General features: G+C 51.0%; 7 protein-coding genes across 7 annotated transcripts; 4 read left to right on the forward strand and 3 right to left on the reverse strand.

Moving 5' to 3' along the window:
• Positions 1-3,437: 3,437 nt before the first annotated feature.
• PtrM4_135930 (Fungal-trans multi-domain protein) lies at positions 3,438-6,465 on the reverse strand (the record flags this gene model as incomplete). Its single annotated transcript, XM_066109277.1, has 8 exons — positions 3,438-3,783; positions 3,834-4,306; positions 4,354-4,907; positions 4,960-5,241; positions 5,289-5,621; positions 5,671-6,198; positions 6,262-6,306; positions 6,363-6,465. 8 exons carry the CDS (start codon positions 6,463-6,465, stop codon positions 3,438-3,440), a joined length of 2,664 nt encoding a protein of 887 aa, XP_065960199.1.
• Positions 6,466-9,620: 3,155 nt separating this feature from the next.
• PtrM4_135940 (uncharacterized protein) lies at positions 9,621-10,285 on the forward strand (the record flags this gene model as incomplete). The annotated part of the gene is made up of 2 exons (XM_001938330.1): positions 9,621-9,852; positions 9,918-10,285. The coding sequence occupies 2 exons, from the start codon at positions 9,621-9,623 to the stop codon at positions 10,283-10,285; spliced, it is 600 nt and encodes a 199-aa protein (XP_001938365.1).
• Positions 10,286-11,979: 1,694 nt separating this feature from the next.
• PtrM4_135950 (uncharacterized protein) lies at positions 11,980-12,174 on the forward strand (the record flags this gene model as incomplete). Its single annotated transcript, XM_001938329.2, has 1 exon — positions 11,980-12,174. One exon carries the CDS (start codon positions 11,980-11,982, stop codon positions 12,172-12,174), a length of 195 nt encoding a protein of 64 aa, XP_001938364.2.
• Positions 12,175-12,861: 687 nt separating this feature from the next.
• PtrM4_135960 (Methyltransf-11 domain containing protein) lies at positions 12,862-16,475 on the reverse strand (the record flags this gene model as incomplete). Its single annotated transcript, XM_066109278.1, has 3 exons — positions 12,862-12,996; positions 13,117-13,277; positions 13,958-16,475. 3 exons carry the CDS (start codon positions 16,473-16,475, stop codon positions 12,862-12,864), a joined length of 2,814 nt encoding a protein of 937 aa, XP_065960200.1.
• Positions 16,476-17,636: 1,161 nt separating this feature from the next.
• On the forward strand, positions 17,637-18,707 carry PtrM4_135970 (Rpe, Pentose-5-phosphate-3-epimerase; the record flags this gene model as incomplete). Its single annotated transcript, XM_001938326.2, has 3 exons — positions 17,637-17,741; positions 17,796-18,182; positions 18,441-18,707. 3 exons carry the CDS (start codon positions 17,637-17,639, stop codon positions 18,705-18,707), a joined length of 759 nt encoding a protein of 252 aa, XP_001938361.1.
• A 223-nt stretch (positions 18,708-18,930) lies between these two features.
• Positions 18,931-19,385, reverse strand: PtrM4_135980 (uncharacterized protein; the record flags this gene model as incomplete). The annotated part of the gene is made up of 3 exons (XM_066109279.1): positions 18,931-18,964; positions 19,020-19,151; positions 19,216-19,385. The coding sequence occupies 3 exons, from the start codon at positions 19,383-19,385 to the stop codon at positions 18,931-18,933; spliced, it is 336 nt and encodes a 111-aa protein (XP_065960201.1).
• Positions 19,386-20,699: 1,314 nt separating this feature from the next.
• On the forward strand, positions 20,700-22,288 carry PtrM4_135990 (uncharacterized protein; the record flags this gene model as incomplete). Its single annotated transcript, XM_066109280.1, has 2 exons — positions 20,700-20,837; positions 22,133-22,288. The coding sequence occupies 2 exons, from the start codon at positions 20,700-20,702 to the stop codon at positions 22,286-22,288; spliced, it is 294 nt and encodes a 97-aa protein (XP_065960202.1).
• Positions 22,289-23,218: the final 930 nt, after the last annotated feature.

Genomic DNA, 23,218 nt, shown 5'->3' on the forward strand with positions numbered 1-23,218 from the left:
TGTGGAGTCTTTTTTCATGGTTAAAAATGGCAAAACCTTCTGGCTCGTAATCTTTCCCATGGAAATGCTTCAGGTATTTGCGGCTCCACAACTGCAAGGTCGTGCTCTTTATGCACAGGCCGGTGTGTTGCTTGACTAAGTAGGTACTGCGCCGCCTACATGTATCCTTCGTACGAGGTAACTGCGCCTCTAATTTCTGCAAGTCATGTCTCATGTCACGATCCTGTTGCTATCTTTACCTGCTGGCATCGACACGTCGCCTACCCCCGCAATAGAATGCGCCCGGTGGAAGAAGCTTCTATCTTATGCATCGCATGAAGTTGATAGCAGTATGTCACTCACCGTTCCCAGCCCTGGTCCCCAGGCGCACCCATCGGTAGTTTCCCCGACGGTAAAACAGTCCCACACACCCCGATCACGACCTCTGACGTTTCGGAGCACCTCGCGTGGCGAGCGCTTGACACAATAAAAGCGGATACAAAGTCGGTGTGTTGTTAGCCGAAAGTAATGAAGTCCATGAGCCGATGTCTTGAACACCCCATGACGATCGTTGCGCTAGACCATATAAGACCGGCGGAAAAGGTGGTGGATATGTTGCGTGATTGTGAGAGGCCGGCTTGGTAGTTACATAGAGAGAGCTACCGTAGTATTGTATGTATGTATGTAATCCATTAGCGTCCTTTATCAGTCAGAGACTATGTAGGACGGTGGCAGATGCCATTCTAGCTATTTTTATCTCTCCTTTGATGTTCGTTGGTTATGTTTGACTAATGTAGTTTAGGCATGTCCTAGCTATTACAGGGGAGGAGAGAAAGTAAAACCCTATTATAGCTGCCTGTTTTTCCTTCTCTTCAACCTATCTCTTTTTGCAACGCTTTCCTCGTGTTCCTAAGTCTGAAAAAACCTCAAAGGGGAAAAAGCCATGGGATCTTGAACGAGGCGTAGGGTTGTAACAAGCTTAGCGTAGTGTTTGTAGTCGTAGCAGTGCGTGGCTCGGGTGTACTGCGGCTATAACCTGTCGCTTAGGTTTGCAGGGGTAGGTGAAAATTTGCGAGTTGGAGTAAGCCGTTCGATATTTTTTGGTAAAGCCACAAGTGGCGGTGAGAGGAGAAGGATTCGAACCTTCGACCTCTACTACACTGCAAATTTGGAGTGCGGTAAAGGAATACCAGGCGCTTTACCACTGCGCCATCCCCCCGCTACCGTAGTATTACTTAGAAGACGAGGACCAGGTTGATGAGACTCGCCATCGTCGGTGCTGACGGTAATGCTACAAAGCATTGATAACATACCACACCGGAGGTCGGCGTCTTGCTCACGTGTCGTAATTGACCTGTGTTCGACATAGACCGACCGTCCGGCCGTTATAGCGAGCGGCGCGCAGGATAAACACCCGTACGTACCGTACGTACCGCCTTGTCTACGTAAACCTCCACTCCCACTCCCGCAAAAGTCGCAAACGGCCCTTTTCTTTGCCCACACCATAATTCTTCCGCTCCAGCTTCCCGCGCCCCCTGCCCCCTTTCCACTTCCCTCTTCCCCCCAACTACCGTACCTGAACGATGATCATGATGCTTATCAATGCAGATTGGTCGCGCAGCCGTCAGATCGGCATGGTAGTTTTCACGGCGAGCTTCCTCCTTGGGCGCACATGACTCGCATCAAAGGACGACAACAAGTTCCGGAACCCGGTCAAACGTCGCCCATGGTCAAAGCACACATGATACCACATGTGGGTATTCGCTTGATCAATGGAATTGAAACCAGGGGTCAGGGATGAGATTAAAACTGGACTAGGATCTGTCTTCGGGGAAGTAGCACCGATCTATATCTGGGCGGCGTCTAGATAAGTATATGTGGAAAGTGCCGTTTGTTCGAAGGATTCTGTCCGACTTTGTTGCTTTGCAGGAATCCTGTTTAGCGCTTGACCGCCTCACCGATGATGAGAGCTTTTTAGATGTTATGTATTAAGTTTGATAACTTGGGACCAAGGCGCACAACACTGCATGCTCACATCACTCTTACATGTGTGACATGGTGCAGTAGCGTACGTTGACCTCGTCCTCCTACCACCCGTCCCGTGTGTCAGCAGTCTATCAAACCTCTAGAGCGGCCTTCTCCACATCACGAGACGGTCCGTTCGCTGGGTCTAGCGAATTGGCAAGGATGACACTAAGCGCTGTCTGTGCATTGTCATGTCACATGCTAGAATGTCAGGCACTCGCGCTAGCCCACTGAACCTCGGGATCTTTCCAGTCTCATGGATGTGCTCGATATTGCCCTGAGCCGCGGAATCCGGTTCTACTGTACCAGACCGGCAACAATGTCGTGGCCTGGAGTCATCGAGCCCGCGTTTGACTGGTTGAGCTTTCAGTGTGCGTAATAGCGCACAGCGATTGCGCGGGCGGGCTACTACAAACTGTTCAAGATCATCAATGTAGCATTGAACTTGGTGATGATCATAAGCTGCGGGAAAAATGTTTCCAACAACGGTACGGGAACAGAGATCGAAGATGAAAGACGAAACTCGTTATGCCCCACACGTGCGAATTTTTGATTGGCGAGCTCGTTCTAACGGGCCGCCCTGGCTTCGAGTGAATTAGTAAAGCCGGGTGGCTGGGATGCATGTAGATGATCTTTCTGATGGGGTAAATGACGCAGTTGTGTAAGTAATGTATCATCACTTTCTTTGCGTTGTATAATGCTGCCAAGTTAAAACGGGCTGCCAGAACATAAAACAAGAAAATATATTTTTGTGGAAACGGTTGAAATGGAAAACGTATGGTTCAAGTTCAAGATCCCGGAACCACAAATCCGGAGCCGTTTTCTGCAACAATTCGGCCATCAGGACACAGTGGAGCAAGGGTGAATTCTGGATTGTTGAGTCTATCGCCATGGCTGCAGCTGTATGCGGGCATACGAGAAGTGGGTATTGCACCTCACCCCGCACCCCCTCAATAAGGAAGGTGCACGTACACAAGGCGATAATCAGCAAACTTTTTGGTTGACTAATGTGGCATTACAGTAGCACTATGCTACAGGATACCACCCTGGCGGGGTGCAACGGTGCTTGCCGCCGTGCTTGCGTCTATTGCAAGATAATTGTACTGTACAGTCGCGCTTATATTGCGCTGCGCATTCATGTAGGCTCCAGTTTCAAGTTGAGGATACATCTAGCTGGTGGCGAAACCGACGCTGTCGTTGCCGGTCATCTTCGAAGTCTTGAACGGAAATTTCTCCTCGACCCAATCATGCGCGTATATTGGGCAGCAACGCCAGTGCCACTGATGCACATAATCTCTCCATCTTCACACTCCGCGCGTCCGGAGTTTGAAGGGCCTTGTAGTCATAGACGCACAGACTAGATCGTCCAAAGGAGCTTTTGTTTTGGGTATGGTGCGGCCCGGATAGTCCGGATAAAAATATTGCGTCTTGTTTCAACGTGCCCGCTTGTACATTGATTGGTCCGCCATGGCAGCATTGCCGTCCCATCTGCGCTTCAGTCCGTCTGGTAGAGAGCTGGCAACTGCTTCCTGCCACATTGTAGGTGTAACGTAAACCGGCGCGGCGTTTGCGTATGTCGACGAAGGCAGCATTTGGCCTGGTGGTGCGTGGACATTGCTGGGCGAAGGCGATGTGTTGGACATCTGATAGTTCGTTTGCATACCGCCCTGGGCCGGCCGCAAGTCGTAGTCGTTGCCTGAAGGATTGGGTCTTAGCGGCGGAGACGATTGAGAGGAGGCGCTAGTAGGAGGGGGCGTACCAAAGGCAACATTCCATTGACTGTCTTGTATTAGTGTCCTGTCTTGTTTTTCGTCTAAGCGTAAACTTACTCAAATATGCGCTGCGGGTTCCATTGCGTATTGTCTGGCAGCTGCATGCTGGAATTTGGCTGGGGTCCACGGTGACCAGACGCCATCATGACCAAAGACTGAGCTACGGGAGAGTCAGCCTTTGATCCCCGGTCGGATGCCGAGATTGGTGGAGTAATGGGATGTGCATGGTAGTTGACCTGACCTGGTTGTTCCAATGGCGAAGGGTGGCTCGGATGGCGAGGACGGTAAGAGCCGTGCTGGCTCATGGGACTTGTTTGCGGGGCCACCTGAGGACTTCCAAACGGGAATGTCGGCTTCAGTTCAAAGGGCTTCGTGCAATCAGCCGAGAAAGCTTGACGAAGACTGTTCACTTGTTGCTGCATCTCAGGCATCGGAAAGTGGGGAGACATTGTTTCCAGAATGCGCACGTGTCGTACAAAGAAGTCTCTGGCATCGTGGTTGATATCGGGATCAGGGCATGTTACGGCAACCTGTAGCAGTTAGTTATTGCTGATAGAGTTTCATTAGTGTAACCTACGAGATGAAGCATAGTGCACGTGAGCACAGCATAGACATGGAAGCTGATGCCTCGCATCTGGCAAAGCATCCCAGGCATACCGCATGTCTTCAAGATGGCTTCTTGAAGCTTGCATAGATTCTTGGCGGCCGCGTAACATGTTAGCATATGTTGCTTCCATATGCCGTCATATGAGTCCGACACTGCATGTACTTGCGGTCTGAAGTGCATGATGATAGCCAAGCAGTGATAGCTATGCATGTTGGCGATCTGATGGGATGGGATCCACGGAGGAGAGCCGTCCTGGGGATAGACAATTTGCATGTCTTCAGGTAGCTCCCGTAGCCAGAGGGAGAAGTCGGTGTTGTGCGCAACAAAAGCAGGGTCAAGCGCCCAGTCCGGTGTCTTTTTCCTCAGTTTGCCGAAGATCAGGGCCGAATGGTGGACATTCTTGGCAATGCGGGCGTACTGAATGAATTGGCGCGCAATTTGAAGCTCGCCAGGATCCTGTCCTGCAATGTGCCTAGGCATTTCAAGGTCCACGGTTTCGGATGAGACACCAAAATCGTAACGTCCTGTCAGACGTGTTAGCAGTGTTGACGAGCTTCCTCTCTCGGTGTGTCTTACCCTGAGGACCCCCAATCATGACTTCAAAAATCATGCACATCTGCCACACTCTTGTCTTGGCAATGCAGTCATGCGACGTAGAGCCACAGGACTTTCCCATTTGATGCGTGTCATAATGTTCGTGGAGTTCCAAGTCTTTTGCCATTGCTACAAGACTGACTGTTGACATCCAAGAGCGCCAGAAGTATCCTCGCTTCGGCGAGGCTTCGCGGGCTTTGAGCAGGAGGATCATTGCCTGCATCGTGCTGAGACGCGACACATCTTTGAAGCTCTCTTCGTGCTCTAAAGTTTGTTAGCGAATGTATAGTGAAATTGAATGGAGCACTGACTTGTCGCGAGAGCTAGCCACTTGTTTCCCTCTTCTATATCTCCCAACATCAACGTTGAGCAGGCGAAGATGGATTCGAGCATAAGTGGGGAGATGGAATCAGGCGCACTATGCCATTGTTGGTAGAAGTACGCCTTGTTAATAACCGGGCAGTAGGGATGAACGTTTGCGAAAAAGTACTCGAAATAATGGAGTGCTTGATCGTCCGGAGGCATCATCTCGGGCGGTATGCGAACCGTGTGATCCAGGCTGACAGAATGCGGCAACACGACTTCGTACTCTTCCTGGGCTGGTGTTTCGGCCAGCGTCTTTTTCATGTTCGTGATATAGGGGGCTGTGTTGATTAGTAAATAATGCATTAGAAAGCTACTGTGAGATCTTACCAATGGCGGTATGATCAATTTTGAGTTCACCCAAAGCTTCAGAGAGGCTGGACACGGAATCGCTTCGCCAGTGGGGCTCCGACTCGGGCGGGGTCATGATTGCAGGTGTTGGTACTGATCCTTGAGAATATCCCTGTTGGGGAGCATAGCCCATTGTTTGCTGGACGACCTGAGGTTGCGACATTGGCTGGTAGTGGCATGAATCTTGCGGCTGTTGATCCACATAGGGCGAGGACTGGTACATGCCCTGGGCAGATGTAGGCATGGATGGCGGCATTTGGTGCGGCATGCCCTGTGCCATGGAATGATGGCGTTGGTAGTCGTGTTGTGGAGAACCATCTGAAGTGTAGTCCAAGGGTTTTGGCTCCAGATCAAACGTCTGCGTACCGTTGTAGTCCTTGTCATAGCTGACAGTAGGCGGTACGCAATTGAGCTTTAAGCGGATGCAAGCAGCGCAAGGCCACGCATTTGTGGTTGCTGCATCGCACTTGATTTTGCGCCTGCGGCATCCTTCGCATGCTCTCATTACTGCTCAACATTAGCACATGCATACGATGCTCGGCAGCAAGCCAACCGGAGATGGAGGCACACCTTTCAAGCGCTTGTGTCTATTGTGCTCATCTACGAATACATAGTCTAGGTGGGCATGTTAGTCGGCACTGTCTACGGCCCAGGGCGGTTGGTAAACTTACTGCGCTGGTTCTCGCGCGGCGCCAGCGTCGGCGGCGCAAAAGTGAAGCTCTGCATTTGCGCCGTTTGAGGCAGCAGTGGCCGTCCAGTCGTCTCCGGGGGCATACCGTCCTAGGTGTACAAGAAGCCGGTCGGGACAGGCAAGGCGAGACCAGACACGATGGTTGTGGGCAGCGGGGTCGTCGGCTATCCACCAAGTTGATGAAGTTGTGCGCGGTCGTCGGCGGGCAGCCAATGGAAGCGATGCGCGATGACGGGCCAGAAAAGTCCAGATTGGTCGAAGAGGGTCGGGATTGAGAGGCAAGCAGAACTAAACAAGAAGAAGGCAGAATAGGTAGTGTACAATACTATAGCAGATGCGAAATGGCCGCCAGTTGCGGCGTGGTTAGGTTATACGGCAGATCAGGGCAGACAGGGCAGAAGACGCATAGGAGTGGTAGGTGGAGACGAGGTCTGGCATGCCGGGGTTTCGAAGACGCGCTGGCAACCGGCTCGCAGCGTGGCTCACGCGCACAACGGTGGCGTTGCAGTGTATGGATCTCCTGAAAGTCTTGAGTGAAGTGGTCCCAGGCCGCTCGCAGTGTATGAAGGGGTCGATAGGCGGGCGAGGGGTAGACGACATGCGACGTGCAGGATCCAGGAGCCGCACTGCACTAATAGCGCCTTCGTATGGGCGCCCAAGCTGCACGCGCGTGAGCGCAAGCGTCCGCTTCCAGGGAACTGCCGTGCTGTGGGGGTGTGAGGCAATGGGCAGCAGGGGTAGTGGTGCCCGTTAGAGAAGTCCTGAATCGTATCACGTAGAACGGCGGGTGATGTGGACCTTTGCCAGCATTGCCTTTACTGGGAATGCTGGGAACGGTTGCTATAAAGGTAGCGGGGGCAAAGTCTGACAACTGAGAAGACGGTGGTACAATACACGCCGCCGCTCTCACTCAGCAGACGGCTGGTCAAATTCTTTCAGCGGATCGCGCACCAGCTCACTCAGAGACTTCTGGTGGCGGGCGCATCCGTTGGATTGCCCGAACGAAGAAAACCAAAAAAAAAATCATGGCAGCAGGCCAGCAGCCGGTAAAAGCATGGTGCTGTAGACGACAACGCTATAGGGTGTCGAAACCTTGTGTGTGCATTTAGTCGCGTGGTAGTCGCTCATCCTGCACAGCCTAGGTGCCTGAAATGTTTGGGCTGGGGCCACGGCCATGCTCTCGCAGACTTGTAAGTACAGCGATGGCAGGTGGGCCTTCTGGAAATGGATCTTGGGACCCTGGTCCTGATGACGAATATCATGCCTTAGCTGGCACATTGTATTGCAGAACATGTGTACGACTACCGTTATAGTAGACAGAAAAAGGGGTGCCGTTGCTCGTAGCATGTCTGCACGACTTTCAGGAGCGAGCGTCCATAGCCGCAGGGCTAACAGATGGTTGACGTCGCTCCCGTGCCTCGGCAATGGGCCGCTTCGATCAGCGTTATTCCATGACGGCACCATGGATGTCAGCTTCAGAAGGCATACCTAGGTATTCGGAGCTGGAGACAGGATGGTATCCCGTCGTGTGCCGTAGAAGCGTACGGCTGAACCGGTGTGTGTCGTTCAGCACAACAGCTCGGCGAATTGATTCATACCGACGCTTGGTAGTCCCAACTGCATGCAAGGTTCTGACGGCAGACGCATCACCATCAGCGTAGCCCGCATAAAACAATATTACTCCAGATGTCTACCCCCGATGCGGCTAGCGCGATATCGAGGCTGTAGGTTGCACAGACAGGCCGCATGGCATCGCATGAACCGGACACGAAGATTGCGGCCGTGTAGCGAGACAGGCAGAGATTAGTAAACTTCGAGAAGGTTTCTGTTCGATTCAAGCATCGGTCCTGTCACGCCGCATGCGACATGATGGACGAGTAAGAGGGCAGCCAAGAAGGACATGCGCAGATGCAAAACCTAAAGTAAACTTTTACGAAACCTAACAGATGGATAGTTGATGATCTGGCGTACTGGGCCACCCACGTCCTTTTGGGCCGCCGCATGCGATTTCAGACGAGCAAGTCAAGGTTGGATGGGGCAGGAGCATAGCAGGCGTTGCCAAGACATGTCTTACCTGGACGGCGGCGGCATAGCTCGAGGACTGACAGTTGCTGGCGCCAGGCTCCAGTTACCGGTGATGCATCGAAGGCCGATGGAACCAGACAGCCGTTCTGTCGATGGCGTCAAGGCAGATAAGGCGCACATGGAGGCCAGCAGCCTGCGCACGCTGATCACTGGCGTGGATCTGCTGCAGTCCAGGAACACAGCAAGGCCAAAATAAGAAACTCGGAGTGATTCCAGCACTGTGGTCGGTTTTGAACCCGAAGAGGCAGTATTTCCGAACGTGTAGGCACTCCAGAGCGGGAGGAGCCGGACAGAAGACGGAGTTTCGCAACTCACGATACCACGTCGGAGAGCTGGGCTCACATAGAGTAGCATTGCTGATTGCGTGTAAAAGACGCCGTCGGTGGTGCCAGTGAGGGATTTGCAAAAGGGTCGCCACGGAGCTTGGCGATGGTTAGGCTCTCGCCGCCGGAAACCGAGAATGTTTCCGAGTAAGTACTGGAGAGGCTGTCCTTGTGGCCTTCTGGAAGCGGGCAGGGAAGTGGCCGAGGTTGACCGGCAGAGACACGGGAATGGGAACAAGGAACTTGGGAACATGGGAACATGGGAAGACGAAGGACAAGGCGTGCGACTTGGCGAACCGTACGGCACTGTACACGATTTGCTGCCGTCATGTCTGCAAGTGCAACGACTTGGATATCATCGAGACCGGCACCTGCAGACACTAGTCAAACACGGGTGCCCTGTAGTGTGAAGGGTGTGGGTGCACCCCACAGTCTCTTCCCCTGCATACCTTTGCGGGTAATCTGCGGGAGATTGTAGAGCAGAGAGGAAACTGGCAAACTGGCATTGGTAAAGGCTGAGTAAGGATGGTATGCAGTTTTAAGTTTACTGGGCATTGTGACATTGGCCGACGGCGGACGAGTTGGGGACCAATACCAGATGGCCGTCGTAGACGAGTGGGAGGGGGTCGCGGTTGGCCCGGGCGCACTTGCCTCGCAGATTTGCACATTGCAGACGCTCTTGCCTCGCAGAATGCAAGAGGCAAGAGCCCAGGACGGCTCCTTCCACCACACCAAGACGAACGGTCAGCCACGACAAGCACAACAAGCAGGAGGTAGTCAGCACCCTAGCTGCCACTACAGTACCGTAACATTCCAACCACGCCGCCACCATGGAGCTCGACAAGGACAATGCGAACCCCACCATCCTAAACCCATCCGATCTGCCATCGCGCCGCAGCGACTCGACGGCCAAGCGGCGGGACGACGGCGGCACAGGCCTTTTCGAAGACCTGATACCGCGCTACAGCCACCTCCTCGACGACGCGCCCGTTTCAGCGACCGACTCGGACGACGATGACGATGATTGCGCACCCGAGGCCATTGACGAACAGGAAGTCTACGGTGCGTACCGCCTACGGCACCTGCCCTTTTGCTTGCCTGACGCTGGCTGACCCCGCGCATGATAGACCTCATTTCCACAATCTGCGACCCGGAGCACCCGCTGTCGCTCGGCTCGCTCTCAGTCGTCAATCTTCCCGATATTCATATCCTGCCGCCCTCGTCACCGCATTCCAACATCAGCACCGTCGTCGTTGAGATCACTCCGACCATCACGCATTGCTCACTGGCCACCGTCATTGGCCTGGGTGTGCGCGTCAGGCTCGAGCAAGCCCTCCCCCCGCGCTTTCGCGTCGATGTCCGCATAAAGAAGGGCACTCACAGCACAGACGAGCAGGTCAACAAACAGCTGGGGGACAAGGAGAGGGTCGCTGCTGCCTTGGAAAACGGTACGCTCATGGGCGTGCTGAAGAAGATGCTCGTCACGTGCGAATAAGTAGAGTTTCCAAGTTTCACTGCATTACAGCACCTTGGGACTCCCCCCATGCTACCTACACATGGCCATGTGGCAGAAGACCGGGCTGTGCAAAACACTGAATCCTCGATATCGGCATTGTCAGCAATTGCCCTGACTCCTATCATGCGACATGTACTCCGTATCCGGGGCGCCACACCCGTAGGATGACTTTGTCTCCACTCGTATTCTTCGTATTCTGCATATGCGAAAAGCCGCATAGAGAGTCATAGCCACCGCCCTTTACTTACCCCTTTGGAAAGCAATGCCCTGCCACCGGCTTATGTGCACATACGTACACACACACTTTTGACATGCTTCCATTGTCAGTGACATTCCAAGACCCTGTATTTTGTGGAAACAAGTTCTGGGCAAAACCCGCTTGCTCCACGCTCCACCGTTCCAAACATGGGTGCAAGGGGAATAACGGTGTAGCAGTCCTGGTAATTTAGCCGCGAGGGGGACCACACGGGCGGGTGATGGGCGAGGAGAAACGTAGCCGAGTAAATCAGGAATTAAAACTTGAATCAGTTACTTCCATCCAAGACTCTTAGTGGCTTATCTTGGAATCCTGTTTTACTAGATTTTCTACTTTCACATGTCAATCGACACAGCTGAGCATTATCAGAAAGTACTCCTGCATTTGTGTATTGTCCAATGAATCATTTATGGACCTGGCCTCAACTTGAAAGTGCCAATCTCGCGTCTGCAAGCATGCATGTTTCTACGGAAGAAAATTTCCGGGGGGGATAAACATACGAGCGGGTAATAGTAAAATAGCAAGACAGTTGACCTGCCTAGCACAGATGATACTGTGCACTTGTCAGTCGTAAAGGGACCCTGAGTTTGCGTCAAGTCCAATTTCTGCATCGTTCCTTCCTTTCTCATATCAATCCCAAACCCCCCTCCCTCTTCTACATCGTTCCTTCCTCTTTCCAACGAGGTCCTATTTCTCCCTCGTCTGGCTCTTAGTATTTCCATCACATCCGCTATATTTGCTCAGACCTCTTTTCTTTCTCCGGCGTGTCTTGGTCGGGTTGTTTTCTCTCTCTTCCTTGAATCCCTAGCCATATGTCGAGACAGCCTAAGCAAACGAGTCTCGTGGTCGGTCACGCAAGGAGAAAGACGAGTAGCGAGAACTTTGCTATGTTGACGAAGTGAAGGGTGGGCATGACGAGTATGCATGAGCAGTAGAAAGTGATGAATGATGGTGGGCGTGAAAACCACATGCTGGGCTGTCATGGTGTCGTCATTGTGCTAGCTCTGAGCAGCCGCTCTTTCCTTGCGTCCGACAGCTGAACCGGGCTGGTTGGTGTAGTGATGTACTCGGTGCGTGGTCGGGCATGAACAGACCATATTGATCTAAGATGTCGTACAAGTGGTGTCTATGTAATAGCACACCTCCGGTTTACGATTTGTTATCAAACATGAATTACTAACGCGACAATTTCCTGCGCAGAGTAAAAAACTGGCCAGTCACTACTAGAGCATTCTTTGACCCCCCTACCACACCAGCCCATCGTTCCTTCCTCCACTAGCACTACACCTTCCTCAAATTTACAACACAACAACTACCGGCCGTCAACCCCTTCCTTCCTAGCATGTCTCGACCCAACTTCCAAAACTCCGGGACTGTGGTTCTATGCGCCTTCATTTACCTCGGCATCACAGTGGTGATGCCAGGACTCATAGTCGCTCTCCTCCAAGGCTTCTTCTTCGGGTTTCTAATGAGCATGGTAATGGCTACATGGGCCCTGCGAGGCAACATCACCACCACCGCTATACTCCAAGCACGAGAGGAGCGGATAAAGGCGTGGCAAGATAGTGTTATGTTAAGTGGTCAGTGGACGCTAAGAGAACGCATGCAATGATGCAGTACTTCAGGAGCGTAGAAAAGCATGGCGAAATAGTGTCATGTTGAGCGGTGGGTGGAGTAGTCCTTCGTCTTTGCTTGGTGACACAGATAAGATGGTAGAGCTGGGAAAGGTAGAGAAGGCAAACAAAGACGGGAAGGCGATTTGGAAGAGGTTTTCAGCCAGGTTTAGGCCAAAAATGAGGCTGATGTAGGCAGGGAAGAGGGAAACGGCTGAGGAGGTTTTTGATGGGCCGGAGTTGGTAGAGTAGGACAGCGAGTAGGACAGCGAGTAGGGGGGCGTATAGATTATGATGTTTTAGAGTATGGCGTATCAAGTCGTATATGATTCATGTGAACCCAAGCAGGAGCGAATGCCCTAAAGACATCAAGCCTCATCGTCTCATGAAACCTGGGCAGCGTACGTGAACATGACAAGCAACAAGGCACGACAGCATAACGCCAGAGTAATATTTGAGAGAAACCATAGCTTCACTCTCACTCCCATGGGTATAAATCCTAGAAGACATGACTGATTCCTTAAACCTCAAACCAGCAGTCATCTCTCCCGCCGGCAATCCAGCTCTCGTGCAGCCATGGGCTTTTGTTGGTGCCCTGCCTTCCCCATCACACCCCGCCCTCGTCCGCGCGTCTGAGAAGCCGCTATTCCACGGCGCATTGTCATAACCCAAATCCCGCCAATTCCTCATTTCGCCTTATTCTTCGCCGCCTCAGCCTCTCTCCTCGTCGCATCCTCGAGCAACGCAGTGTCCACGGCGCCAGAAGGGAGGTGTACGTATCGAACGACGGATCCGCGAATGAACATGTCTTTAGTCGAGCACTGCCATTCATTCTATTAGCCCAAATATCCCAGCAATCCATCCTTACCCTTCAGTCGCATCTCTGCAGCAGAAAATGTTCCGAAAACACACGATAGCGTGATTGACAGCGTCAAACGTACCAAATGCGGCCACCTCAACTCATCCACCGCCTCAGCATTATCCAGCTTAATGTTGAGATACTGATCCACACTCTTCAGCGTGCCGCGGATTTGCACTTCGTTCTTGAGTTCGACGGTGATTTCGTGCTCGACGAGCGTTTTGAAGAAGCTGTTTTGGTCGGCTTGGTTAGCGCGTGCGCGCGTGCGTGGTGCGGGGGGCATTGGCGCATGTACCTGAAGAAGAGCATGGTTTTGAGCGAGGATAGCTTTTTTCAGATATATACTAAGGAATGGGTTCGTGGTGTTGTGATATGGGCGGCGTTGCAAAAGATTCAGGTGAGTCTGGTCGCGACTTGGTATGTTCAGAAGTGACGAGGTTGCGCATGGTCCATGTGGGGTTGGCCGCGCGAGTGAGGGCGGCGGCGGCATAGGTATCCGCCGCCGCCTCATCAAGACAGACACTTGCTTTCAATCACTTGAATACTTCTCATCACATAACAACTGTTCTAGACCCGAAATGAGGACATCAGATAGATTTGTGATCGACACTATCCTCATACGCTGTACAAAAGAAAGTTTGTCATGTGGTATCAACTACGCATCGTCCAGTATCGCGCCAGTCCAGTCTAGTCCACCCAGTACCAAAATTGTCCATCCCATCCAGAACACCTATATCTCATAAATATCCACAAATCCCCTCATTACTTCCTAGCCCAGCCAGTCAAAGTGCGCCATCCTGCATTGCTCTGTGAACCCTCCTCGAACACGTTGATGACTCCTTCCAGTAGCTTCTCCTCGTCCTTGCCCATCTCCATCTGCAATCTCAACATCCACCTCTCCCATGCCCAACTGCCGACAATACCTGTCATCATCGCTGCATCTACAGTGGTTCCGAAAACTGGCGCATCCTCAAGTTCAATCTCGCCGTTTTCGGCGATCCGTCTCTCTTGGTACTTTGGTCCGGCACCGACAGCGAGTGTTTCGCGCCAGTTGGCTGCTGTCCTGCCCATGGGCAAGAGCATCCAAGCCCTTTGCACTTCCTTGAATCCTGCTTTGGATACACGAGGGAGGAATGTCTTGGTAGGTTGGGCATCATATCCCCGTGTCTTGAGGTTGAATCCGAACTCGACACCCATGGCTTGAGCGTTGCGACCAGCATGGACGACATCAGCATCCATCAAGGAAAAGTCCAAGATGCCACCAGGCCTGAGGCAGCGGTAGCACTCTTTCAAGCAGAGGTCATACTCGTCCGATGACTTCCCTACGGGCTTGCTTGTCTTGAGAAGCTCATAGAGCGTGCGCGCCGAGACGACGTCGAAGTGACCCGAGGGGAAGGGCAAAGTCCACAGGTTGGGCACAGTGAGGTGCTTGTGGTTGTCTGGACCTGCAACATTGGACGACATGTTGTTACCAGCAGTGTACACTGTGGTTACTGTGGCGTATGGGTAGTCGTACGCAACATCCCACGCCCAATCGTTTGTAGCAACACCACCTACATCGAGAATACGTGGCGCACTCGCGCGCGTAATGCATCGCACAGCCGGCTTGCTCAGTAGTTTCCCGCCATTGAGTTGCTTCTGTGCTTGCAGGACCCAATGAATAGGTAGCATCTGATCAAGTGCCTGACGCTCCATCTGTGCACGTGCGATCCTCTCCTTCAACACAGTCGGATCATTGACGAAGAACTCGGACACGGGGCGTGGTGGCGCTGGACGATCTGGCTGGCTAAGCTCAAACTTGCCGAGGAGCTGGTCGCGGTGGGCCAAAGGGCTGCAGCGGCGCTGTACATGCAGAGCCTCGGCGCGGGTCTGGCGGTGGATGAAGGTGTCCTTCTTTTGGCATCGAGAGCGGAGGTACTCGAGGCCTTGCACATAGGTCAGAACGGGCTTATCAGCCGACTCTTCTACTGGCGTCTTGACAGGCTCATCGGCGAACTTGACAGACTTCTTGACGATTGTCTTCTCGATGGAATTGTCACGGCTGTGAGTTCCGCTGGAGAGAGTGGGTGAGCTCATGTCGTTCATGTCTCGAAGCGCAGCTTGCAATTCGTCCTGCTCCTCCAACCATCGACCAGTCATCTCGAGATTAGCAGAAGAAGTCTTCTGGAGCTCTGCGATATAGTTTTCGTTGTATTGGAAGATGGTGTTGCTGGGGTTGATCTCCTTGATCTCTACATTCTCATCAGTGGGACTGAGAATTACTGGCCGGGAGGTGGGCAATGGTTCGTCGTAGCCGTCGAGAGTAGATCCGGCCAAAGTGGAGTTGCGTCGTGGAAGAGCTGGCACAGCTGGCCTTGGATGGGGAGAAGTGTTCCTTCGGTTCTCCCTCTCCCATGGCAGGTTGTAAAATTTCTCAGCAGTGGAAGTATTTGGGATCGACTCTTGTCGCTTCGGGATACTCCATGTGTGGCGAGCGTTTGCCTGGAGCGAGGAGAAGAAGCCACCTGGCGATGGAACTGAGAGGGCAGAAATGGGTGTACTACCAGAGGACCCACGTCCGAATATTGTCGAAGGAATGCTCAGGCCAAGGCTAGGCCGAGAGACTTCCTGCATCTCGCCTCTAGGCTCAGCTGGTTGAATTGGTTGGGGCACAGGCTCCTCGTACTGCTCTGTAGCTGGCGAGTTTCCCAGGTGTTGAAGTGTCTCCATGGCTTGCAGATCCAACTGCACGGGGCCCCAGGAGTCGAGGCTCGAGGATGAGTCGCGCCTCTGTTGTGAGATTGGGGTAGCCGGACAGCTGAGCTTGTCCATCTCTTCGGAAGTGAGGCTACCGTCCAGTGAAGGTGCAGCTGAGCGCTCTGGTACATGTAGGTTATGTGAATCAATCATCTCAAGGAAACGACGAGAAGGTGTCAATAGCAGTGAAGGGGTAACAGGCATGGCCGAGTTTGCGCTCTTGAGCTTCTCAATTGTTGGCCATGCCGACGGCGATGGAATAACGATTGATGGGTAGCGTCTTTGCTTGGGCAGTGATGCAAGCTGTTTCTTGACTGATGCCGATGCGTGGAGAGGCACCTCGGCTTCATCGTCTGTAATATCGTAGAGCGAATCGAAGTCGCTTTCTGCACGACTCACCCGGTTTACTGGGGGGTATGTAGCCGAGTGAACAGGAAAGCGTGGCGACAGCTGCGGGGTCATGTCGAACAAGCGTGCCTTGGGTGTAGGGAAGTCGTCGACAACACTGACAGGCGAGGCAGGGTTCGGTAGGTATACTGAAGAGGTAGAATACCTAGCGGCGAAGTAGTATGTGGGGATAGAGGAGTCGTCGTCAGTGGCATTAAGTGCCTGGCTCTGGTCCAGCGGAGACAGGGCTTGATGAGAGTCGGCCATGTTGGCCAGGGTCGTGGGCTGGTATACTGCACGTCCAAGCATCTCTGGCATGTTGGTATATTGGGTGACGTGAGCACCGCCTCTTGCAAATATTACTAAAGATACTTATAAAATCCGAGTATGCGGGAGTGCGGCGAGGGTGGGATGGGTCCAAATACAGAAGTACCGGGGAGTGAATAGTAGCGATATTAAGATGGGCGACGACCCGGAAATGCGCTGGTCAACAGCTTACTGGTAAAAATGGAATTGCTTCCATCAACGAAGACTTGGGGCGAGAAAGGGGCTCGGAACGGGGCTAGAAGTGAATGGCAGAAGAGGTTGATGCGGCGCGGGCGCAAGAGCGAAATGATATATCGTGCGTAGACGCCTTCTGGTCGACTCACGGTGAGCTAGTGTTACTGTGGCATTCGTCCGAGCAACACTGCCAGCTGTCCGTCCACTCGCATATAGTGCCGAGTGTGGGTGCAGAGACGATAGCGGCTCAAGCACGGCCACGACATGGCAACGACTACGAGGAGGGTGTGATTGGCCGAGACGTGTTTATGGTGAAGAATGGTGGACAAGGTGTTTACTATGCGCTACATGCATTAGGGCTAGACGAGCGTTGCGCTGCACGGCGTGGTTGGGTCTTTGACTTGTAAGCGCCGGGCTGTGCTATTTGCAGCTTTCGTCTTGTGCACGTGTGCCCAATGACAAGGCTGTGTCGTCTTGTACAGCATACTCGCCCAATAGTGCCTCGTCGAAATTTCTTCTCGGTTGCGGGGCGGGACATAAAGATGGAGGGAGATGAAGATGAAGATGAAGATGAAGATGAAGATGAAGATGAAGATGAAGAGTGCTACGGGAGGCGGTGGCATGCCGTCATCCCGTGCCAGCCGATGAGTGAGATGGAGACAAGTGCCGATGATGAGATTTAGTGCAATTACCATGTTAAGGTATCAACATGGTGGTGCCATATTTGGGTACAATTGATTCGAAACCGATAGAAACAGATATACATGGATTGGGAAAGACTGCTCGAGATAGGCATGAAGATAGCGGGAGGTGAGGCACGCCAAGCTCACAGCGGGGCAGGCAATCGAGTGCGAGGGGCAGGCGTGACGCTGATGCCGTCAACACCAAAAAGTTATCGCGAGCTCCGTCACACAGCCAATTTCCATCCCTCACCGCTACCTCATCTCAATTCACCATTGGTGCCTTCCTCGATCTACCATGTCACCCCCCGCCATCATTGCGCCGTCGATTCTCTCGGCTGACTTCGGAGCGCTGGGCAAGGCCTGCTCCGATACAATCTCCCAAGGCGCCGACTGGCTTCATGTATGTCATGTATAGTCACAGATGGCCATGCCAGCCCGCGACTGACTCGGCCAGGTCGACATCATGGACGGCCACTTTGTGCCCAACATGACATTCGGCGCACCTGTCGTCACAAAGATCCGCTCCCACGTCGACCGTCCCACTACTGCACATGGCAAGGGCACCTTTGACTGCCACATGATGATTGCTGAGCCCAAGAGGTGGGTGCGCGACTTCAAAAAGGCCGGCTGCGACCTGTACTGCTTTCACTACGAAGCCGCCGTTTCTTCAACTGCTGCAGATTCGCCCAGCGCCAAATCGGACAAGCAGACGTCCCCACAGGACCTCATTCGCTTTATACACGCTGAGGGCATGCAGGCTGGCATTGCGATAAAACCAAGCACATCGGTGGATGTACTTTGGGATATCTTAGAGAACCCCAACAAGGAAGAAGTCCCTGATGTAAGTACATGTCTCCTGTACTACCATCACAATCAATCTCACAAACGCCTCGTACGCGCTATATAGTGCAAACACTGGCCCCAAAATGGTCCATTCCGCCGAGCCTGGTAGGGCTGACCTGGCTGGGGCGTGGGCGGCACGCTGTGGCGGCGCTTAAGCATGTGGGCCTGCCATCCATCGTCAATCAGTCCCCTGCCTTGGCGTCGATTCATGCCTAGCAAATCACATGTGTTGAAGTACCACGACTGACTTCCCCAGATGGTACTAGTCATGACTGTTGAGCCTGGCTTCGGCGGCCAATCTTTCATGGCGTCCGAACTGCCCAAAGTTACAGCACTACGACAAAAGTACCCTGAACTGCACATCGAGGTCGATGGAGGCCTGGGTGAAAAGACAATAGATCAGGCTGCTGACGCTGGCGCCAATGTTATTGTTGCTGGTAGTGCTGTTTTCGGCGCCTCCGATCCTGGTCATGTGATTAAGAAGCTAAGGGAGGCTGTCGATAGTAGAAGGGGGAAGTTGTAGAAGCACCATTGAACAGCACATCACAGCATTAGTATACAGAAACATTCAAGTGAGTCACCACATGAGACTACAGAGGCTTCTTCAGCACGATAAGGAAGTAGAAACGCATCTTCATATAGTTGATTCGGAATTTGTAGCTTCTAGGGCTTTGTCACGATTCCATCCACCTACACCATATCTTGTCACGAACCCAATCATCCTTTGCCAACACTTTCTACTAGACTCAAGCACAGAAGCAATTATATCCATAAGGATTCCTAAATCGCGTCAGTCGTCATTGCTTGTGAAAAACTAGCATCATCATGAACATACGGCGCAACTCGACTGCGATCAGTACAGTAGCATTCTTTGACTGTCTCTTCTGTTATGCACACAAAGTTTTCCGGTGTAAACGGTGCTGGAACACCTGGGTCGATATCAGGCACCTGCTGATACATCTGGCCTCTGGGGAGTCTGAGTTAACTGATTGTTTCAAGGTACTCAGAAGTTTTCGACGACAATCACTTACGACACCTGTTTGCATCCCCAGTTGGGATTGAGACTCGCGCAATATGCGTACTGACTTTCCAAGCAATCGGCAGCACGGCCTCGGATAGTCCAAGCATGCCCCAGTACATCGGAGGCTCGGGCCATTGCTATGGAAGCGAGGGAAAGCAGGACTTGGATTTTGAGCAACATAGTAAAGGTGGAAGAACAAAACGTCTAGAGTACTTGTGTGTGGGTAGGTGTCTGAGTGATTTTCGGTTTTAGACAAGGAATGATGCAGAAAATGTACAGGCTCCATGTCTTTGAGTACAAACATCGACTCTTACTTCGTAATAGTTACCTTATAGGCCAGCATGCGTCATCTGTATCAATACTCAGAGTTCCTCTCTGAAATTGGTGTATTCTGGTGCTTCAACTCTATCTTGATGCTTGCAGTGACATTACATTCCATGTAAGTCTTCAAATACCGCCGTCCGTGCCTACTTCGTCATAGTTTCCTTACTGGTATGCTTCAGCACGGATCCTCTTCAACAATACTTATGATTTCTCTTCTTCGAGAATGGTGCATTCTGGTGGTCCAACTCTGCGTTCGTGCTTGCGGTGACATTGCACTGGGTAAGCTTACGCTGTACGTCACCATCGGCGTCCCGTCTTCGGGAGTAAGCGTCTTATTGGCTCTTTTTTACCTCTTCGAGCCATTAAAGCATAAAACGTGTCTAAACAGCAATACTAGCGCAGCGGCATTGGCACAGAATATTCCGTGGAAGTCGCGTTGGCGGATAGGTATTTTACAGTCAACAAGATATTTGTGGTTGTAGGCCCAAGTTTTTTTCAGCAAAGATTTCCATCTTTTGTATTACATACTAGCTGGGAAATTGTATGCATGAAGATACTTAGCTTGAGCAGCCACTGTATGTACGTCGGAATCAGCGGAAGGTACCAGCGTGCCCAGCTTGCCCGGCGCCGAGAAGGTGCAGTGAAATAGGTAGCTCCGTGTGCAACAGATGCTCATCCTGGCTGAAGCGATTGAGTGTGAGGGAGATCAGCTTGGCGCTGCATATATGTACGGTACCACTTCTCTTCTAAACTACTTTCTACACACACCTCAAAACAAAAACTGATCGAAACGCGTCATTTTTCATCGGAAAATAGTCAAAACCATCGAAAGAAACACATTCTATCTACTCTAAGCTCCTGCAGCCTCCTGGTTGTAAAGCTAGAGCTAGTAGAACGAGATTCTTCTAACGCGTCAAATCTTCCAAAAACAACAGCGCACAGACCAGTGCCTATCGATAAGAAAAATCCAAAACTACTAATAAGCGACTCTTTCACTATTTTCTAGTCTTCCAAATCTATTCCTATCCTAGAGATCTACTCGATAGATCAGTAAGATAGAGAAGAAGAGAGTAAGAAGAGTAAAATAGCAAGGCTTTCACTACTTTCACACTAGTACGGCTAGAAGAAATAAGTATCCTTCAAGTGTAAAGTAGCAATAACAGAACGAAAATGCCGCTAGACAGCGACAATATTATAGTGCAGATCCTAGAGGCAAGAGGAAACAGCCCTAATACAGCAATTCAGCTCGAAAATGATATCCAAATGGGTATAGAAGTGTCAGATAATAGCACTGTTGAAGATGAGAGCGTACAGACGCTGGGTTAGACTAGCGCGACCCGGCATCTGTGAGCGCCAATCAGATCACAGGAAGGCTTGGCACCCCCTTGTGAAGATCGTCCGAAGATGATCTTGGGTTGGTTCTCGGGGATAGAGTGATGCGATGGACACGAGGGTGTATAGCATAATTGGTAGATCGATGTAATATACGGGGGGCTAAGAATTAAGTACTAATCCTTAGATTTCGAAGTTAAACACAATAAACTGTAAGGGCTTATTATCTACTGTTATATACTAATAAATGTCCTATGTCCTATACGTCCTACGTTGTCCTACACTGTCCTATGCGCGGGACATCGTGGTACATCGTAGGATTCCTTGGGACACACGTAACATGTCCTATGGTGGCGTTCCGCCAAGCTTTGTGGGATGTAGGGCAGGCTTACGTTATTAGTCCTTGTACTCCTTGTACGCCTTCGCCTGGAAAGAGGTTCTCACAAGGCCTTCATCCTTCTACCCTTCATATCTTGTGCTGTGTCCCCTCCTTAGGTTCGTAACACCCCTTAGGTGTGCTCACAACCGTAGACAGAACCACAACACAATTAATTATTAATATTATTAAGATCAATACCTATTTTATTAGTATTCTAGATAAGAGTGAATATCTAACTGTCAGATTGTGATGGGTTATCAAAGACGGGGATAGATTGTATTGTTCTGGTCTGATGTCGTGTCGTGTTCTTGTTGCTGATCTAACTGCGTTGGATCGTGCGCGCTGACTAATTTAATTGATCCATAGAATCCACAGTGCTCCGAACACCTGGATTTTGTCCACCACCCAAAATATGCCCATATTCTGACACTAACAATTAAGTGTCTTATTTACTCTAATTAGAGCCACTACTATATTAAACTAACGCGACACGACTGTAACCCTCTAGGACTATACTAACTACATAACGTAGTTCTAACAGCTTAAGATTTAGTGCGTTACGCATAATGTCTAGGACATTATAGACCTAATAGCAGCAACTCTCCTACGCCTAAAACCCGCGGGGATTAGAGCGCCTCCCGTTAGCAACTATTGAGGCACTAACAATGCTAGAGAACTAGCAAGCTAAGCGGACCTATTAGTAAGAGGGTTAAAAGCTTTTAAGGAAGACATAAATCTATTTAAGATCCTTTTTAACTAATACAAGAATAACCTACGCTAGTACGAGAAGGAGTAAGTAGACCTATAACACATCTCTGCCTTTATTTAGGCTACGGTGTCGACTTATCTGCAGAGTACTTGCTGCCTACCCTAACTCCTAATAAGGGGGTAGATTATTAACCTTAAGAACACCGTCGGCGTAGACGACGTAGCTGAGATGAGAAGAGCGCGCGAGCGCTACTGTCAGAACGTAGGTCTACGCCCACTACGCTATGCAACTCAAAAGGTTCGTATGATCAGTGAAGTCCTGATCATCTTCGTAGAATAGTATATATTGTACACCTCGTATTGCGTAGGCCTGCCAGCTACCTAGCGGCACTCCAGCCTATACGAAGTGTAAACTAATAGGACACCTAGCTATTAGAATATAACTATGTCGCTACACAAGTAGAGAAGTATAAAGTACCTAAAGTATCAAGTATAGTAACAACTTAGGATAACTTCATTAAAGTAGTAAACAAAGTCGCACTAATCTAGGTAATAAACTTTCACGATGGGAATTATAAACTACTAACAATATTAAGAAAGGAGATAACAAAATAGTACTAAGTGTTGGTAGGCCTTGTACGATCGTACGGGTGAATAACAGCAACGAGGTTCTTCTAGTGACTAGTATTGGTATCCTCTACGAACATAGGTGCTACGAAGGTATACCTAAGCTCTGCGCAAGGTGGGCCGAAGTCGGGCCGAAGTGTTAAGCAGCCGACGTCTCTACCGATACTCACGATCCGACACTAGAAGTCTTTTCTTTCTAGATAGCTAGTGACTCTGCTTGTATCGGTAGTGACAGTGTGTGTTAATAGTAACTGTGTGTAGCATTAAACATCAAAGCTTATTAGCCTCTACACCTATCTATCTGCTCAGACTGTTAGCTTATTGCCGTCAATAAAGCGTTAAAGAGCGCGGTTTAGCGATGCCTTCATGAAGGCGTCAGCAGGATTATCGTCACTATTAATCTATTAGATCTTAGTAATCTCGCGACGTTTATATAATTAACGCAGTGCCATAATATTAATTATAAAGCGCTTCTCCTTCGTTGTTCTAAGCTTGACAAGGCAATCGTACAAGGAGTACGAGTCTATACAGGCAACTAAGGGAATCTTAGGTAACATGGTTGGCAAGCGAGCGCCGCACCCCACCAACTTTCGCAGCTTACTGATTTCAACCTACAATGGCTCAACGCAACGCTACTCTATCG

Source organism: Pyrenophora tritici-repentis, chromosome 8 (assembly GCF_003171515.1).
Source record: "Pyrenophora tritici-repentis strain M4 chromosome 8, whole genome shotgun sequence".
NCBI classification, from domain to species: Eukaryota; Fungi; Ascomycota; class Dothideomycetes; order Pleosporales; family Pleosporaceae; genus Pyrenophora; species Pyrenophora tritici-repentis.